Genomic DNA, 20,856 nt, shown 5'->3' on the forward strand with positions numbered 1-20,856 from the left:
ATTGAATATTTGTGAAGCACCTATACAACAAATGGTATTTCAAGGTGTTTTAGCTGATCCTCCTCTGTTGCCAAAGTAACGTGCTTCTGTGAACAAATTATATTTCTGATACTAATAAGGGGAATGGGTTTGCTCAGAGAAGCCCCTATGCCTGGCTTTGGAGTAAATTGGGTTACCTGCCGATGGCCTCAACTCTGCCACCCTTTACCTCTAAAAGAGGTCATTTAGAGCCGAATAAAATGATGAATTGAAAACAATACAGACCAGTACAGGTCGTGGCACATAATGTGCCTATATCCAGCAATCAATTATAGTAGCACTTACAGATGTAATTTTAATTGTCAGATCACTTGTGCGACTTACTTATGGTTCTGCAGACCTCGGACACGGCTTTGAAGACCACAGATGAAAAGGTCACTTTCAACCGCACCGTTTTCATGTTTGGCAAACGAAGGCGCAGTAGTTTGTGCTGAGGTGTAAAAAGCAATTTAGCGTCAGCTTGAACGCCATATTTGTCCAGTGTCCAATGGGTTTTCAAAAGCCAGCATTTCTTCTGTTCCCACCAAAGCGCAAAGTCAGACCAGTCCCGAGAAACCTCTGTAAGGCAAAGGAAGATATTTTAAATGATAAACTCATTGGGAGCACAGTGAGCAGGTGACATATTGATATCTTCTTGGGATAAGCCCCAAAGCGTCAATGCAAATGACAACCTACTAGACATTAACCGGTTAAGCTTGGCATTGTGGTTCGATTTGACGTGACTTGTAAACAATGCTGCACCTTTCTTTACTCTGCAGGAGACCCAAATGATAGCACGGATATCGCTGCAAAACAGCATACTCAACCATCATCTAAATGTAACCCGATAGCGGCCACTAGCACGAGGTGGTAATGTTCCCTCAGTCCTGATGAATTAGGACTACTCTGGTTTTGGTGATTGTGTCTTGTTTTGGTGATATACTATAGACATGTGCACTGTAATACTTATATAAATATATAAATTGCTCCTTAATGTGGAGAATATGTAAAACTCTTTACCTGCCATATGTCCGTGGATTTGTTCAGTGACAGTGTCTGCATTATTTCTGAATCTTGGATCCATAGGGGAAACTCATTCACATACTCGAATATTTGTGAGTATATGAGATTTTTTTTATAATGGTCGACACCTCAGATTGAAGATTGACTGTACATGCGCCCCGATTAGAACCGAGAGTACAGAAGTTGAAAGCAGGTGGTAGACTTCAGAAGATAAAATGAAGGATCTCTGAATGGGAAGTTGGAATTCTGAATGAGTCTATACCACATTCATAATCCTTAAGAATGACACGCACATATGTGGTTGTCTACATCCTTGAGAGCTGTCCATTTTGGATTGAAAACGCTATGTATAAAATAGTGCTGTACTATAAAACAGCATATTTCTGGAAAAAAGTGCATGCTTTTGAGCTAACGTGCATACCCACAATGCATTGCTCAGTGGCACTGAATTGGAGTTGAACTTCCAGTGATGGCTTCAGAGTAGCGCTGTGGCATGTGTGGCTATTGAGCTGACGTGGGCTATTCTGCACTCTTGTTTTGCGAGTGTGCGCACAGTGAATTATCTTGTAGTTGTTCCTATAAACTGCAAGGTGTGAATATAATTAATGCTACTATTCATTGTATTCACCACATGTAAGCAGTATTTAAACAAAATGATTGAGTTCTACCCAAAATAAAACACACACACACCCAATGAACATAACATAAAATACAAATTAAATGCAAATAGAAACTTTGTAAACAAGGTAAGTTGTGCTTTTGTTGCAGAGCATGAAAGTCATCCATTCCAAGGTGGTTAGTAGAATTTGTGTAATGCCTACATATTGAAAACTTCCAATGCGTATCTTCTTTGACACAGCGCAGAATTCAGTAACCACGGATCAGCCAAAATAAATCAATGAAAGTGTCACACGCTCAAGTCACTTAATACTTGTAGTCCAAATAAAAGCTCTTCCCTCTATATTTCTCCACATAATAGTATAATTCCCTTTCCTCGCTCTCTGCATAGCCTTAGTATATTTTTTATTTTATTTTTATTTTTTTATTGTTGATTTAACCAAGAAAAACTCTTGATTTTACAAAAAAAACATTAGAAGGACAATCAGAAAAATAAAATTGACATTTCTTATTCGGATGAAACATTAATATATATGACAAGTAAAATACATTACAGATAAAAATAGAGACACATTAGTGCAATTAAAATGATGTAAATTGATTATAATCTGCAAAACCAGATAAATTCACACATTAATTGTCCACTCCTGGGCAATTAGATTTCATAGTGGCTAATTAATAGCTGTTTCAGGTCGATTAATAGCTTTGATTGCGGTAAGTCATACTGATCTCATTGGCTCAACATCTGAAATTAGATTTCTGCCTATTCAATAGAGCCAGGCCATAAAGAAAATTGAGAATTGCATATCTAGCCTTTTTTCTAGAGGCATGAAATAATAATTCCCAGGCCCTCTGTTGGGATATCTCAGAAAAGCCTTCAAAGAGTGGGTTGAGATGAGTGGATTGCTGAGAGCACAATGTTACGCATTCAGTACACAGATGTTGAAGAGTCTCCAGCGCCATGTTGCAAAACCGACATTGAGCAAGACTTAATGGAACTAGTTTGCGTGTATGAAGTAGTTCATAGGTAGGCCATAAGTTTAGGCGAAAACGCAAATAGTCATTCCTCTGTCGTGAGTCAGGAAATTTAACAAGATAACTTTCTACATGACCATAGCGTTTCAAGGCAAATTGGTTATTTTTGAATTTCTGGTAATTAAGGTAAGTACTTCTCGTTTGTCTTAATCCAGTCCAGTTCCCATTTGCGCGTCTTTGCCTTGTCTGGATTCTCACATAGTAACTCTAATGAAAAACCTGTGTTATCAATTATTTTTACAACTTGCATACGCCATTTAACAGGGAAAACATCAGGTGATTTTAATAGGTATTCAGCAAGCAACCATAAAAGACTAGATTTAGGAGTGGCCATAACACATTTGCGGTAAAGACCACACAATTTCCACTTGTGTAGAGCATATAGGGAAAGCAAGCCTAATTCATGCCTTATTAGGCTAATGGGTACAGAAGAGGGTAAACTAAGTACTGATTTCCAGTACCTACTTTCTAATTTTGTCCAGAAGTGGTAGGACTTCTCTGTAAGGGCTTCAGATCCACATAAAACCATGGGTGCCAATTTTTGTCTATAATAAGTAAGGGCACGATCGAATATTTGCAGTATCTTGACTTTATGATGCGAGCTTGTGAAAGGGCTGTGTCTAGTTTGCCTTTGATGCACATTTCATATTTGCTAGAACCTAGTTGGTTTGTCACAAGGGTGCCCAGATGGATATAGGTTGGGACTGAAGCTAACAAAGCATTTTGAAGGGGCTAATAAAGTATGGCTGCACATTGTCTCTGATTACCACACTGGATGATTTTACTCTTCGCTATATTTATTGTAATACAATTTCCCACGGTATACATATCCAGGGCATTCAAGAGAGCCTGAAGGCCTTTGGGGGTCTTTGAGAACAGGACCATGTCATCCGCATAGAGAAGAAACTTCACCTGAACTCCATTAATTATGGGAGCATCAGCATCAATTTTGAAGAAATGTTCACCAACATCAGAAATAAAAAAATTAAACATGGCGGAAGCCAATAGGCATCCTTGTTTAAGGCCACGGGCGGTCCCTATAGGGTCTGATAACAAGCCATTGTTAGTTAATTTAACCTTTATTGAGGTATCAGAATGGAGGTCAATTACCCATTGTAAGATATGCCATGGGCATCCCCCCACCATTAGCTTCTTGAACAACAGTTAACAAGGCACTGCATCAAACGCAATACGAAAATCTATGAACGCCAGATACAGTGGTTGATGACGTTGTTTGGCTTGACATTGGATGCTGTTCACAGTAATAATATTTATGGCTGTGCCTATGCCTGAAAAAAAAACCTGTTTGGAAGGGATCACGCAAATTATTTGCATCTAGCCATTGATTAAATTCCTTCAAGATTAAACGGGCAAACATTTTTCCCAGGCAATCCAGAAGGGCGATAGGATTTAGGCTCGCTTCTGTCGCCCTTCTTGAATATGGGTAAGATGATGGATTTTCTCCATGAATGTGGAACACACCCTACAATAAAGACATGCTTACAGATCAAATGGAGAATTGTGGCCCATTCGAGAGGATTGTCTTTGATCATACCATTATGCAGACCATCAGAGCCAACAGCTCTTGATCTACTCAGTGTGGAAATGCAGCAGAGGATGTTATCAACCTCTATTGGGAACGTATGCAAGGTTCCTTGATCATTTATACTCCATTTCAGATCAAAAAATGGGGAGGTGTAGAGGTTGCTAAAGTAGCATTGCCACACCTCCTTAGAGATCGCATTGATTTGCATGGCTCCCTGGGTATGAGATGTGGCCATGTTTAAACAGGCCCAAATGCCACTTGTAGATTTTAGTAAAATTTGTTGCAATATATATTCATTATCTCAACGGTATTGAGTCGAACGCCGCTCTCTTAACCAGGTGTTATGGGCCAGTTTTAACTGTTTGGTTAACAGGATTTTTTCGGGTGCTGGATGATACTTCAACTTATGCAGATTCTGCCTCAATCCTGATTTGTGTTGTACTTCTAAATCGAAAACGTGCCGGTGCTTAGTTATGCGGCTAGCATCAGGGAGTCTATATTCTTTGAAAAGTTGCATTAACTGGACGTACCAATCTGACCCATCAACACAAGGAGATACACAGGCTTGATCAATGCGATCTCCAAGTAAGTGCAGTTTGCGGGGGTTCCACCGGAGGCGGGTACCTCTATTATTAACACTGACATTTGATAAATGAACATTCCTTTGGGCTTCAGTCTGTGACACTGGCAGAGTACAACTAATCTGCAGCATGTTGTGATCACTAAGATCTGTATCAATCACCTTTAGAGAAATGATATGGTGCAGAGAGTTCACATTCATGAAGATGTAATCCAGAATAGATTGTTGTGACCCTCTACCTCATGTCGGGCGAGGAGGAACATCGCCCGCTATGGCACTGTTAAGCATTGCGAAGCCCCTCTCTTTCATCATGGAAGCCCATGTTGATTCTGCGACAGCAAATTCTGTGATGTCATTAGTAAGCAAATGTAAGTTCAGGTCGCCCATGATGAAAGTATGCGACAGGGCTTTGTCCAAGAGTAGTGAGTCAAGAACAGCAGATGAATGATCAAAGTGTTATTCAACTGAAAATGTTTGTTTACTCCAGTATATGTTCAAAATGGCAAAAGTAATGGCACCTCTGTTCACTTTCACTACTTGGAAGCAAGGGGCGGGAGTGAGACAGGATACACAACCAAGACCAGAAGTTTTTTTGATCGCTATGAGCAATCCTCCCATTGGACGACCTAACGGACGTTTGATGGCGGGGACAGAATGGATGATATGGGTGCCCCATACCGGTGCAGATAGTAACCAAGTTTCTTGGAATACTAAAATGTCATGTTCTCCCAGGCTGTGGACCAAAGCATTAATGAAATGAGAATGACCTCTTGTGTTCTACGAGGTCATAAAGATGTGATCATTCTAGCTCACAATCTGTCATGAGCTATGATCATATGTTCATAACAATTGAGCATGATTTAAAAAGGCTTGTATATTCGCAGAAGCAGTATTTAGTTTGGGGATGATAAGTATTGATCGACATTTTTGGACCTTGGGATGTCCCAGATACAGAGGCTTGGGTTAGAATAAAGCCCAAGTCAAACATGGCCATTCTCGCTTGCCATAAGATATCGGCTACGAGCCCAGACCGCACATATATTTTTGCTTCTGATAAGTTGTGATTATTGTTACATTCTACTAGTTCGATATCAGTAGTGGTCAGACTTCCTAATAATGGAATCTCAGCACAGAGATTTAATATGCTTGCTCTATTAGTTTCGTTTTTTTATTTGTACCGCGCGCCGAACCCTGGGGTAACCGGGCGCCGGAGACTTAGATACAGTTACAACATGGCAAGAATATACAATACAGACTGTGAAATATCAACAATAAGTGTGGTAGACCAGGTTACAAGCTGGTCGACAAGGACATGAGGATAGGAAGTACATTAAGAACATATTGAGTATCTCGACATTTTAGGGCTAAGCAATGAAGCTTTGTTTGATTATTAGCTAAAGTCGAGGTTTTGACAGTTCTAGCTTGAATATTCTGAGGTATTGATCTAATATAATTTCCTCTGGTAAAAGGGTTTGCCTTTTGCAGCAACTGGTCAGATCGATTCGCCACAGAGGGGCCTTGAAGCAACTTCCTCACATCCGGAAATGTGGATGGAGTATTATTGTCCAAGCAATGTGTTTTATCTTGAAAGTAAGCATCCATAGATAGTCTTACAATTTCTCTCAACTCCTGAGTTGTTGGTAGGGTTTCTTTGGTGAGGCCTGGCGGGGCGTTTTGAGGGCAGGAAGAGCTCTGAGGATCAGAAGCTAATAATTGGGGAGCCATTAAGTTATCTCTTTGCCAAATATTCGCAGCTGGATTAATGCAATTAATTGCAGAGGGCAAGGCATTCTTTTGTTTATTGTAGACAGTTTGTTGGATGTCTTGGTTCAGATTAGTCTGCACTGAGGCGATTAATGCCGCACCCAGCAAATCACCAGAGAGAGCCGATAGAGGCCTTAGGAAATCCACTTCAAGTGATTTTTGGGTCACATAAGAATCTATGGATGCTCGAATTTCATCTCTAAGTAGAGCAGTTGTCGTATGAGCTTGATTAATCAATGCCAATTTAGCTGGTTTCAGGAGGGCCATGTTAGAATAAATAGTATTAGAGGTGCTGCCAGCTAGGTTCCCAAGGCTAGGGTTGTGAACTTTAAGAACATTTGGGTGACCATCTGCACTATTAGCCATCTTACCGGAAAGAGCTACTAGGTCATTGAGAGGCTGGTAGCGCGGTGGATTGCATGGGGTAGGCACAATAGTTTTAGGATTAAGAACCCTCAGAGACAAGTCATTGTGCTTCCCTGTTCGGCTCACAGCCTTCACGATAGGCCGCGGTCACCTGCGGGTAGGGGCTTGCTGCATTTTCTTTACTGACTTTCACCAGGTATAGGATGGTTGTCTGATTTCGCTGAGCAGTCGCCCGATTCAAAAGGATTGGAATTGGGCACTGAAAAAAGATTATATATATTCATTTTCCCAGCCATGCAAGAGACCGGCGGAATTGTTAAATCACTATGATGTTGCGGCGAGGGCGTTTCCTGGCTGACAATCTCAGATGCCAAAATAGGATTATTGGCTTTGGTGAGGTCTTCACATGGTGCCTGGGGGGATAAACAGAGCACCGGTTCACTGGCTGGGCCGCTCAGTAATGAGGTTATCGGTGCAGTAGCTGAGGATACCACCAGTGACCGTTGTGGCAATCTCTGCTGAAATGTGTAATTGTCATTAAATAGCTTTTCTAAATTATTTACATTGCTGATAAGTTGCTCAATCAGAGTAGTTTGGTGACTTGCTTTACTCTCCATGACTTCATAGAGTTTAGCTACCGCAAACAAGGCAGTGTTCATGGCGCTCAAGGTATTATTGAGCGCCGGGGCCTCGGGGAAGGAAAAACAGGAAGAACTATCTGGGTCATTAATCTCCTCGTTAAATTTAGAGCGTCTCGGTGTGGGAGCGATAAAAGAAGGTGATTCGTCTATAAAGTGAATATGTGTTTTATTGGAGGAGCCTGGGGTGTTTTTGATTTGGACTTAGATCCATGGGCTGTTCTTTCGGAAGAAAGAGTAATATCTTCATGCAATTGTATCAAGTCCCCAGAATTTGAGCAAATGTACATAATCTCATGATTAGATGAACTGAATCTATTTTAACTATTCATAAAGTCGAGCGCATCGTCGTCTATTTCACCGGCTAAGGTGAGCCTCACGAAGATGCTGCTGAGCGGCCAGAGAGCAGAGCACGGGTGCCAAGGATTTACAAGGAGTCAGCTTAGACGAGGTCGACACCGGAGCTATGGACTGATGTTCAGTGTCTATACAAATAGTGATAAGAGTGGTGTCAGTATTTTCATCAGTGACCAGGGATGGATTAACAGTACTGGGGATATCTTAAGGCACAAAATCATTGGTACAGTTCTCAGAAACATTGGGATTGAATTGACACAGTGCTCGGTGATGCCACATTTGAAGGAATCACCATTAGTGATTTAGAGGCTATGGAATTACCAGTACTATTAGTAGGTTCCGTGTGTGCACTCAAGATCAGATTAAAGTCCTTGGAATAAAATGAGCGAATGTCGGGTGTTGAGGGCGTTAAATGAGATCCCCTTTTGTCTAGTACCCGCTCAACTAGAGAAATTTCCTTATGCTCTACGGGAGAAGGGTTCGCCTGCGCCATTTTTGAGTAATCTTTTGGGAGAGGGCACGGTAATGCCGTGGGCGGCATGACTGATTTCAAATTATACCTCCTTGCAACCATGATCAACTTTACAATTGGATGATTATCAGAACGATAAATATATTTAAACACAAAATAGTACCAAACAGTGGGAGCCCATCGCCAGTTTCGTCAGCTAGACAGCGAGACAGCGCAGCCAATACACTTGACAAATGCACTTGCTCGAATGCGCGCGCAAGAATGCGCGTGAGCAGTGCTTTTGTCTATCCAAGGTTGGAGGAGGGTTCCACACTAATAAAAAGAAAAAACCATAGTAAGTTATGTGAATGTTAATACAAAAAACAGTAAGCCCCGATAAGGATCTCTATGGGACAGTCTGGGACAGTCTTTAAAACAGTCTCTGATTCTGTAATCGGCTGAGAGTGATAAACATAGCAGCGTACAAATCCAATGGCTGCAGAGGCACGGTCACGTGTCCAAATAATGCCAGCAAAGCCATGTTTCTCTTTCCTCTGGAAACAGCGTTTTCTTGTAATCACACGGAATAGCAGGACAACGAGGACAGCGAGACAGTGCAGCCAATACACTTGACAAATGCACTTGCTCGAATGCGCGCCTTAGTATATTTACTCCCATGTGTCAGATGTAATCTCCCCTTCCTTTACATCGGATTTAATGGTCCGTTCCATGGCCATAAATACAATTTAATTTCTGATTGCATTTGTACCCCATGATCTTTGTCAGGATCCCTGCATTTTCAATTTCCCAATGTTCTCTTTTTTCTCTACATGATCCCTCTTGAACATTTCCAACCTACACCACTATAGATCATAGATACGGACAAAACATTCCTTGTATAGTTCCACGAGTGTCAGAAGTGGCAATATAGTAACATTTACATCACACATAGCATATGAAAATAAAAATAAATCCTCTGTTGACCCCTTCCATGAAAATTCATGAAACATGGTAAGAAACTCATTTGGCCACACCCGAACACGTCAGCCAAATTAGATTAAAAGATTTGTTTAAAAGAATGTTTAAAAATGTGTTTTTTGCATTGGGTTGTCTACCGACCGACAGAAAAAACATTTTCAGAATGCAGGCATACAGTATCTCGGTCTGCTTGTCACTGATGTCCCTGTTTCCAGCATGGATTGAGAGACCGTGCTTCAGCTGGGTCGTGCTGTTTTGCGGTCTCTCGTGGTCCACGTTACCAAAGAAAGTCTGCTGAGTGGTGATCCCTCTGGCCCGCCCCCTTTTACAGAAGCACATAAAACCTCGAGCGCACGCGCATTCCCAAGTACTTCAAAGTGCTGATCTGCTGATCTACGGAGTGGCAGGAGTGGGTATCAGCACATAATCTTTGTTTCTTTGTTTTATTACTTGCATTGTCCTTGGTGGCAGTCACATTACTTTAGTAATCGTCTAACAGAGTGTGCATGATAGAGTTGTATACCGTGACAACAGCAATGCCACCTTCTAATAATATAACAAAGTTGTTAGCTAAGGTCAATAATGTTCCTAAACATTCTACATTAATCTCACCTGTAGTACAGGACACAAGACCCAAGCGAGAGCTATGTCGCTCACAAAGGACATTAGGAAATGTTACCCGGGTCCCTCCTCCTCGATTTCCATTGAGGAATCTGATTTCAAAATCACCTCCTACTATTCCACTACGAGAAGAAGAAGTGGCCGTAGGTGTGCTAGTGACTGCTCCTATTTTAGATTTATGCACGCCCCCAGACTCTCTATTGGTGGCGGGCTTTGAACTAGACAATTGGAACTACCAGCTACACATGATCAGATAAGTACGGTGGTACAGATGCATAACACCAGTGACTTATCACAGCGTTCCTTAAGATCTCCAATTAACTTGTCAGATCCCACCCTAGTTCAGAGTGAAATGATCAATGATTTTTCACATACTCCGCTTGCATCCATATCTATAACTTCAACTTCTTTAAATGAACATAGCGAGTTGACCCTAAAATACCCTCTGCATCACTATATCATCTGTCTCAATCACCAGTGATGTTTTCGAATTCAGCACGGTAGTCGTCCACTCTGTCCATTTCTTTTGCTCAACCCACTCCGCGAAAGAGAAGAGAGCAGCTGTCATGATGCCTACCCCCGTGGACCCAGACCAAGTCCAGCAACCCCCGGAAGCAGGCATCAAGTTACCCCAAACAAACCCAGCAACCCCCGCTAGGGGCTATTTGGGGGCAGTCCAGGCGCCTAGGGCGCCAGGCTCATAGATTAAAACTTACCTGATGCAGACCATGCTGCAAACTTACCCGATGCAGACCATGCTGCAAGAGCTCCAAGCCAAACGAGGCTTGGAAGGGACTATTTTACCTAGGGACTATTTTTTGACTCGGGTGGGGCTGGGGAGGAATACTTACCTGGGACTACTTCGGGGGCTATTTAAACCAGACCCGAATAGCAGCACACGCTTCGCGTTATTCTGCATCCAGCAGCGTAACGCTCACCGTGCCTGCAAGTGTGCATCCAGTCTTCTGCCACGCCCGCCTCGAGTTTGGAGTTCCTAGAAAAAGGGAGAAAGAATGAGAAAAGGTTAGAACAAGAGCAATACCTTTGATCCTTACCTGAATTCCCGATCCATCGCGCCTTCGAGCTGGAAGAAAGAAATTATTTTATGCGCGTCGCCTCGCCTGCTGCAGCGCCGCGCTGAACTCACCGGCCTTCGCAGCATCTTCACATTTCACTGCATCCTCCTGCATGTTACCGCCGCACTCCGTCACCTAAGGAGAAGACAACAGCAGCAAGGTGAGCCAAGGAAATACACAGAGGAATACCCCCCATAGACTTACCTGATTTTACCACCGGGGGTACTATTCTTCTTCACAGGTCGGCGCAGCTTCCACTGCATCCTAGCCGAACGCCGGCCCCTAAGGGGAAACAAAAGGACAGCAAGGTGAAACAAGGAACTAACAAGGGGAACCCTCCTCACCACAAAAGACTTACCTAATTTTACCGCCGGAGGCATTATTCCCCGAGACTTCATACTTTCTCTCAGCGCCTGAATAAGGGAGAAAACAACAGGCTACATATGGACATTATTTGATCGAACTGTGTTGGATAATACAAATCCTTACCAGTTCAGTAGGGTCAAGCTGCAACCTGCAAGGAATCGGACAAGAGTGAAAGTCAGGCATTTGAACTCTTACGAACTACATACTTATGGCGTCTTGCCGGGAATATATCGGAGTCAATATTGTCCTGGAACTCACCAATTCCTTCGAGCCAGTGAAGCAACTGGTTATCTACGCTCCCCTGCGCTCAATGCAGGATGGAGAGCTCATCTTTTCAAATCATCAGATGAGACTATAAGAGGGAACATCCAAGGTGATCAGTGGGGAGAACAGCGGGGTGGGGGATTTACGCTCAACTCCACGGGTGGTTAATTCCCTTTCTCCACTTGCAGAAGAATATTCCTACGGGCCAAGCGAACGAAGCTAGGTGGGCCAGTCCAGTCCGTCATCTCAGCCCTACGTGTCACATTGTTGGAGACCGCAGCAGTCCAGTCCAGATCGACGCCTCTGTGGGAGCCAGGTGAGCGTAACAGCAGCCCTGTCGCCGAGTTGCCAATTGCAGCCGTTTTAACATTTGCTCAGATCTCTTTACAGGCAATGAACACTGCTCTTTTCTCTTTCGAAAACTTGTACGAGAACTTAGGGCCAGACTGGGTGAACAAAATGGGCATCAGGTAATATTGTCGCCAGCAAAAATATCGCTTGGAACCACAAAATGATATGCAAAAACTTTTTATGCAATCGAAAATGAAATCCAAGGAGCTCACGGACATTGGTACTATAACGCAAGAATGTCAAATGGTTGTATCCAGCGTAATTATGAGTGAAGTAACGGGAGTGGATGATGTTATTGAACGAACAATGCTAAGGGGGAAGGTGTGGGAAAATTCTAAATCTATCACTGACTAATTGCCAAGCACCAAGTAACCTGATAACTGAAGACGCTACGATAACTCAATGTACATGCTGTGAACAACGTCCAATCGTGAATGAGAAAACTAGTAAAGAAAGAAAGAAATCCTCCCACGAGTATTGATATAGCTCGATCTCAAAGTAAACATTAAACCCACTTTTACCATATTTTCCAATAAGAGTAAAATTAAAGTTCATAGTCATGGGTCTGTAAATGAAGAGAGTGAAAATATTAAATCGTTGACCTCCCAAGCCAAAGAAAATTCTCGCTTTTTCATCCACTCCCTTACTTTACATAATAAGAATGCACAAGCTGCTGGTTTGGCAGTTCCGAAAAAATATGCAAATTTGGTGCGAAATAAAAAGACGGTGCAACGCAGTAAGATAAACAACAAAGGTTCATCTAATTCTTCTGCGGTGCTACCTTACGAACCTTTAGACAACTTGATCAAAGAAGTACATACATCACAGATAGATGACATTCCTTTTTGTCTTCTACCTGTGCAAGATGTAAATGAAAAAGCTGTTCCTGCATCTCGGGGCATGCCTCTGGGAAGTGAAAATTATTTATTTTCTACTCTAGAGGAGAGACGGGAAGAGATAGGAAAGTCAATTGCTCTTTTCATGTGTCAAGCAGAAAGGACATGCTGCCAATGAAGGAGTTCTGGACAGAGACTTAACAAGGAGACCTGTAGGTCCCAAAAAGGTCCAGTTGCAGAGGATTAATGATGTAATGTCGTAACGCAACTTAGAATTTTTGCCTCGAGCAACAACTAATGCCAGAAATATGAAGCATGTTAATGGTGACACTAATCAACAGTATGATCTGATTTTACAATGTCGAGGGTGTGTGTTTCTCATACATGATCTGATTAGGACAAGCATCCTAAATATAATGGAGGATACACCATTGTTGCAATATTTAACCTCTAATGATATTACACAGATCACATTTTTATATCAACATGACACCTCAGTTGGTAAATTATGGATGACCTCAGGTGTTATTACAAACATCAGCTGGCAGGCGCGAGAAGATTTATACAATTTAGGCTTAATCTAAAACAACAACTTCTAAATTCAGGTGATAAATTGCAAAGCTCATTACACAAAATCTTCAAAGCCGGATACTCTCTGGTATAAAACACCACATATCCACATAGCTCTACTCAGAATATGCGGGTAGTAGCTTCTACAGCTAATCAACCACCTCAAAAATACTATAAGTAACAATCCATGGTGAGTGGGAGTCGGACATATAGGGCCTCATTACGAGTCAGACGGCAACCAGCCGTTTTTTCTGGCTGGGTGACCGCCCGACTCGTATTACCATTCCGCCTCCGTGACACCCGGAATTGCCAGGGCATTACAGCCCTGGTGTCCCAGGAATTCTGGAGGCAGAATTCGGTAAATCCCCATTCCCATTGAGTCCATATGACTCAATGGGAATGGGAAAGTGGAAACACTGGCACCATCTCGTGATGGTGTTGGTGTTTCCACGTCCGCCGGCAGGCGGGCGGTGTAAAACCCGCCAGGTCAGACCTGGCGGGAACGCCACCTCTCGCCTGCAGGACTCGGGCGGTCCAGAAATAACAGTGGCGGAGGGTTTACCGCCACTGTTATTTACAGACCGCCCAACCCGTAATGAGGCCCATAGACTCCACCTGGAACATGAGAGGTCAAACTTCTCACGATGATGGTTGCAAATCCTTTAAACAACTTTGATATAGTTGCACTGCAGGAGATTTGGCTTCTTAATCCTCCGGTATGGGATAATTATACACCATCCTTCCTGTCCTGAGCCTGATCTACAGAATCGTGCCTCTATCATAGGAGCAGGAGCTCCCAACACTGCAGGAGCCGTGTCCATGGCCCCTGCATCTGCCAACGACCACTTAACGCAACAGCCATTGCAAGGTAAGCCCCTGGGCTTATTACATCGAATCTCCTGCAAAAAGAAATTACTTATTTTTTTGCATTTTTCGGCGGAATGCGCCGCAATTGCAGTATTGTAAACTGCCTTGCCCAATAATTGCGTGCCAAGTCCCATACTAGCTGGGACCCCACTCAGCAGCCCAACGTGCGTGCATTCTCTATTAAGCAACACTAGGAGACCAGCCATTTCGAAGATGGCCGCCCGAGAAATCCGAGCTGCACCTCCTTCCTCCTTGTGTGCAGCCAACTCCTGATTGGCTATCCGGTGCCTTTTCTGCACCAATTACGAGCCGGCAGGCTCCGAGCCGGCCTCCAACACGAAGGCTGGAAACACAAAGGCTCCTTCCTGTCCTGAGCCTGTCCAGTGCCGACAGTGCCAAGGGCCAGGACCTCTGCTTGTTTGCCCACAACTACCCTGATCCCTCCTGCTACCCACCAGACAAGCGGTAAGAAACTTAGAACTACTCCCCTCCTCTGGGTATTGCCCCATTGCACTCTGACCGCATACAGTGCCTATCATCTTGCCTAACCCGGCATTTTTTATTTTTTCTGCGCCATTCCGACCCCATCAACAACTTATTTGTATTCCTGCCACCCGCTGGGGCGCCTGCCCCCCATCACCTGCGGGAGTCACTCGGCACAGTCACCTATTACGTGCTCGATGCCACAGTGACTTGCTCTGCCACCGAACTGATAAACGGCATTTCACTCACTTCTAACTTACCTGCTAAGTGAACCCTTATGCTGCACAGTACCGATATCTACATACTGCATTCTAATCCTTGCTATACATGTATCTTGACAAGCAATGAGTACTGTCTGGGAAAAAAATGCCAATTAAGCCTTCGTGTGGATTTTCAAATTTAGGTGGCCTAGTGCCCTGATGCACCTGTTTGAAAAAAATGCCAATTAAGCCCTCTGTGTGAATTATTCGAATTCAGGTTACCCAGGCAACTTATTGACCACCTTTATTCTTGTTGTGCTCTATGGTCGCTTATTGACCACCTTGATCATTGTTATGCCCTATGGTCACTCATTGACCACCCTGCAATTTGTTGTGCCCTCTGTTCGCCCATTGAACACTGCGCAATCTAGCTGTGCCTTATGGTAACTTATTGACCACCTTGATTTTTGTTGTGCTCTATGGTCGCTTATTGACCACCCTGCAATTTGTTGTGCCCTCTGTTCGCCCATTGAACACTGCGCAATCTAGCTGTGCCTTATGGTAACTTATTGACCACCTTGATCTTTTTTTGGGCCCTTTGGTCACTCATTGACCACCATGCAATCTAGCTGCGCCTTATGGTAACTTATTGACCACCTTGATTTTTGTTGTGCTCTATGGTCGCTTATTGACCACCTTTGATCCTTTGTTGTGCCCTATGATCGCTCACTGAACACCGTGCAATCTAGCTGCGCCTTATCATCGCCTTTTAACCACCTTGACTTTCTGTTGTGCTCTATGGTCGCGTATTGACCAACTATCCTCCTGTGCCCCACCTAGCACGCAATCATGCCCATAGCCATCTGCAAGCTCGCCACCACCATCACCACACTGCTTACTCTCCTTGCTACACTCACTGCTCACCAACCCTACACCTCAATCCACCCCCTCGCACTCACGCCACACAGCCTACCCCCTAATCCCACACAACACGCTGCCCCGGATAGCTCACAAACTCACTCACATCGCACTAACACACCCTCCGCACCCTGCACCACTAGAATGTATAGACTGGACAGACTCCGAGCTCGCACGCAGACCACCATATTCAGCACACAACCCCCACCCACGGAACTCAAACTACAGACTGAGCTCCCGCACCCTCTCCAAACACATCCCTCACATTGAACACCCATTCACCCACAGACAACCACCCACTAACCAAACCACACCCCGCAATATCACCACACATCCACCACCCTCACCGCCACTAACATACCCCACACTCCCCACATCAAATGTGCCCTCCTCAATGTACGCTCCCTCCCAGCTCACGCATCTGATATTCATGACCTCATAACCAATAATAACATTGACCTACTAGCCATCACAGAAACATGGCTACACGAAGCATCAGGCCCAGCCGTCACTCTTGCACTACCGCCTGGCTTCACCATACTCAGACAAGACAGACCAGAACGAATAGGAGGCGGAGTAGCCATCATCTACAAAGAGAATCTTCAGCTCAGACCTGTTAGCCACTCCTCGACCAACAACTTAGACCTCTTATAAACCAAGCTCACATTGTCACCCAACAGTACCCTCAACATTCACCTACTATACCGCCCCCAGGCCTCACCCCTGACTCTCAGGAAAGCATCATCCACATCCTCAGCAATAATATCAAAAGCTCCACCAAAACCCTTCTTCTAGGAGACCTCAACCTGGGATTTAATGATGCGAAAGACAAATCTGCAGTCGCCCTCACCAAAGAACTTAGTGACTTAGGCTTCACCCAAAAAGTAGAAATTCCAACTCACGTCAAAAGCCGTATTCTAGACTGGGTCGCAGACCATAATTGTCTCTCCACTATTGTAACGCTCACCTGATTCCCACGGAGGCGCTGGTCTTGGCAGGAAGGTGTCTGTGACCCGAAAAGTGATGTGCAGGACTCTATTTGCTTCTGGGGCCGAACCTCTTCGCACTGTGTGTCGAACTCGAAGAGTGAGATTTCTGTAGGTGAAAGAATATGGGGGTTAATGATCTGGGTTGTTGAATGTCCCTCTCTCTCTCTCTCTTCTTAGCTTCTCCGTAGAGCCCCCAGGTCAACGTGCTCACCTTAGATAGGTGAATGCTGGACTTTCCATCTGCGTCTGGTGCAGGGTGCCGTTGCCAGTTCCTTCACTGGTGAAACATAGGCCTCTTGACATCAGAGGATCGCTACCGTCGCTAACTGCACGAGCGGTGAGTTTCTGGACACCTTTTTAGTCCTTTTAGTCTTTAGGTGCGTGGGCACGTTAATATAGAACAGGACTCTGTATAATGCTTTTTCCCATTTGTCTTGCAGGGCTCTTGAGATAGGAGATGGTGTGAAGAGAGCCGAAGTTGGAGCCAAAGCCTTGGAATGAAGCGCTTGGAAATGCGTAAGTAAATGCAAGCGCTCTAACTGTCTCTTTTCCCTTGCAGCTGTGAGTTCGTGCTGAAGAGATGCTGGAAAACGCCAGAGTATTTGCAGGCGTTCTACTGTGGCGAGTGCGATGGACGTGAGTAAATACCTGTCTAATGTCTCTTCGTTTGTCTTTCAGATGCTGGGTTGCAGCGTTGAAGAAATCCGGAATTCGCGGAGTGCCGGTAAGTAATAACAATGCTTTTGTCTTCACAGGCAGAGGTGCAGCGTGAAGAAATGTTCGCTGCCGATGGATCAGGTGAGGAAAGCGCTGCGTGTAAAGGTTGCAGTGCTAACCTGTTGTTTCTTGTCTTTGCAGGTGCTGCTGAATACTGGATACTGGATACAGGAGTGGTAAGTATTGTTCTTGCAGGTTCAGGATCGGAAGGAAGAAAGGCTGGAACAGACTCGGTGAGCGTTCTGCTGCAGATGCAGAATAACGCGAAGCACGTTTGTTCAATCGGGTGTGGTTTAAATAGCCTTGGAGTGATGAGGCGTCTTCCTCCACGGCCCTGCCTAGGTAAGAAAAGAGTTCCAGTTCCAGAAGAGTTCCCGTGTTGTATCCAGGGAGTGGAGCTTGCCCCACCCAGGTAAGAAAGTAGTTCCTGTTCACAGAGGATTCCTATGTGGCTGGTAAGTAAGCAGCATGGTCTGCTGCAGGTAAGTCCACCCAAGCATCTTCATACATATTATGAGCCCGGCGCTTCCAGTGCCGGGACCGATGGCTTTGATGAGCCTGGTGCCACCGGCGCCAGGACAAGGTCCAAAAGGTCCCAGTGGGGACCGGCTGGTGCCTAAGATAACGGTTAGGGGCCTGCTTCCAAGGACGTTGGGCTGTTCCTGACTCCTTGGAAGCTGTGATCATGACAGCACCCCCCCCTCAAGGCCCCTCCCAAGCGTGTCTTCTCCGGGGGTTTTGGCTTGTCGGGGTGATTCAAATGGAATTTCTTGACCAGACGAGGTGCGTGGACATGCTCTGAGGGTTCCCAAGACCTTTCCTGGGGGCCGTATCCTTTCCAACCAACCAGGTAATATAATTTAGATTTGGAGATTTTGGAGTCTAGGATGTTCTTTACTTCGAACTCAAGTTCTCCATCTACTAAAACAGGTTCCGGGAGTTCGGTCAATCGGGTTCCTGGTTGCACTGGTTTTAGTAAGGAGACATGGAATACTGGATGTATTTTCATATGCGAAGGCAATTCCAATTTAACAGCCACCGGATTAATTATGGTAGAGATAAGATAGGGTCCAAGGTATCTCGGGATGAAAGTGCGGGGTCCTTTTAGAGGTAGGTGCTTAGTGGATAACCAGACCTGATCTCCCACTGCGTAGTGAGGGGCCTCTTTACGGTGCTGATCTGCTCCTTTCTTAAATTGAGCTTTAGCTCTTTGCAGATAGGCAGTGGCTTCCTTAAAAGCACGAGTGATCTCCGAGTGCAAGTGATCCACAGCAGGTGTTTCGAATTCTTGGGGAGGATCCAGGTTAGAGGTTCTAGGATGGTGTCCGTATAATAGGAAGAAGGGAGTCTTCCCGGTTCCAGAATGAGTCGAATTGTTATAGGCGTATTCAGCGATCCAAAGAAAATCCTTCCAAGGGTTTTCAGTTTGTTGGAGCATGCAACGTAGATATTGCTCTAGAGTTTGATTTGTCCTCTCGGTTTGTCCGTCAGTTTGGGGATGGTGACTGGTAGAAAGTCTCACATCAATTTGGGCTAAACGACAGCAACTTCGCCAAAAGTGGGAGATGAATTGACTTCCCCTATCGGAGACCAAAACCGAGGGGAAACCGTGTAACCGAACGATGTTTTCTAAGAATTCTCGGGCTAATACTGAAGCTGAAGGTAGGCCCTTCAGGGGAATGAAGTGAGCCATCTTGGAGAATAGATCCACGACTACTAAAATGGTATTATACCCTGAGCATGGAGGTAAGTCCGTGATGAAATCCATGGACAGGGTATGCCATGGACAGGGAGGGATGTCTAGTGGGTGTAAGAGACCGGCTGGTTTCTCCTTCTGACTCTTATTCTGGGCACACACACCGCAGGAGATTACAAAGTCTCTAATGTCCTTCTTCCATGATGGCCACCAGAAATGTCTTTTGATCTTTTCCATGGTTTTGGTTATGCCAGGGTGACCCTCCATTAGTGAATCGTGATAACAGGAGATTACCTGTTTTTGTATTTTCTCACTGGGCAAGTACAATCGTCCTCGGAAATATGGTAGGTCTCGATCCACTGAGAATTCTTTTCCTTGTAATTGCCAGTCCTGTAAGTCGACCGGAGTTAAAAGTGATTTGATTGTAGTCTTAATGTCTTCAAAGGATTGAGCGCTGACCAAGCCCAAAATCCTTTGTTCTGGGATTATGGGTATTGGTTCGGGATTGGTCAAATGTTCATCTATTCCCATCCGGGAGAGGGCATCTGCTTTTCCATTTTTACTGCCTGGTCGATAAGTAATTATAAAGTCAAACTCAGCCAAAAACAGAGCCCAGCGAAGCTGCCTGGAAGACTGAGCTTTGGCTGTCTTCAGATACTGTAAGTTGCGGTGATCAGTCATTACGGTGACTGTGTGTCTGGCTCCCAAAAGATAATGCCGCCAGGCTTTAAAGGCCGATCTGATAGCTAAAAGTTCCTTGTCTGTAATTGAATAGTTGATCTCGGGAGCCGAGAATTTGCGGGACCAAAAGGCTACAGGATGTAATTGGTGTGTGACCGGATCCCTTTGTGATAAAACTGCCCCCATAGCAAGACTAGAAGCATCTGTTTCTACGATGTAGGGGAGTTCTGGGCGAGGATGTTTTAGAACAGGTGCAGAAATGAGTCCTGAAAAGCTTGTTCTGCCTCGGTAGACCACTCAAAACGTTTGTTTTTCTTTAACAGAGCGGTGATGGGCTGGACTATTCGAGAGAATTCAGGGATGAATCTGCGGTAAAAGTTAGCGAAGCCTAACATGCTTTGGACTCCTTTTACAGAGGTTGGTGAAGGCCACTTGATGATTGCATCGACTTTCTTTGAATCCATATGGACTCAGTTAGGTGACAATATGAATCCCAGGAACTCAACTTCAGTTACGTTGAAAACGCATTTTTTGAGCTTAGCAAAAAGGTTATGTTGACGTAATCTCTCGAGGACCTCTCTAACGTGTTTCCGATGTTTTTCTTCAGATGATGAATAGACGAGGATGTCATCAATGTAGACAACAACACACACATCAATGAGTTCTCTAAGGACATCATTCATAAAATACTGGAAGGCGGCAGGAGCGTTGCAAAGTCCAAAGGGCATAACTTGATATTCAAACAGCCCATACTTGGTGCGGAAGGCCGTCTTCCATTCATCGCCCTCTTTTATTCGTACCAAATGGTAGGCTCCTCTGAGATCCAACTTTGTATATATACATGCGT

General features: G+C 44.4%; 1 protein-coding gene across 2 annotated transcripts in view; it reads right to left on the reverse strand.

The window, feature by feature from the left end:
• The window catches only part of FERMT1 (FERM domain containing kindlin 1), a 422,040-nt gene that overhangs the window by 212,459 nt on the left and 188,725 nt on the right, over positions 1 to 20,856 (reverse strand). For both annotated transcript variants that reach the window (XM_069608276.1, XM_069608277.1), the window contains exon 3: positions 364 to 597. In XM_069608276.1, coding sequence (XP_069464377.1) covers positions 364 to 597 — 234 coding nt within the window. The remainder of the gene's footprint in view (positions 1 to 363; positions 598 to 20,856) is intronic.

This window comes from Ambystoma mexicanum, chromosome 4q (assembly GCF_040938575.1).
Source record: "Ambystoma mexicanum isolate Mex_15411 chromosome 4q, UKY_AmexF1_1, whole genome shotgun sequence".
Classification (NCBI taxonomy): Eukaryota; Metazoa; Chordata; class Amphibia; order Caudata; family Ambystomatidae; genus Ambystoma; species Ambystoma mexicanum.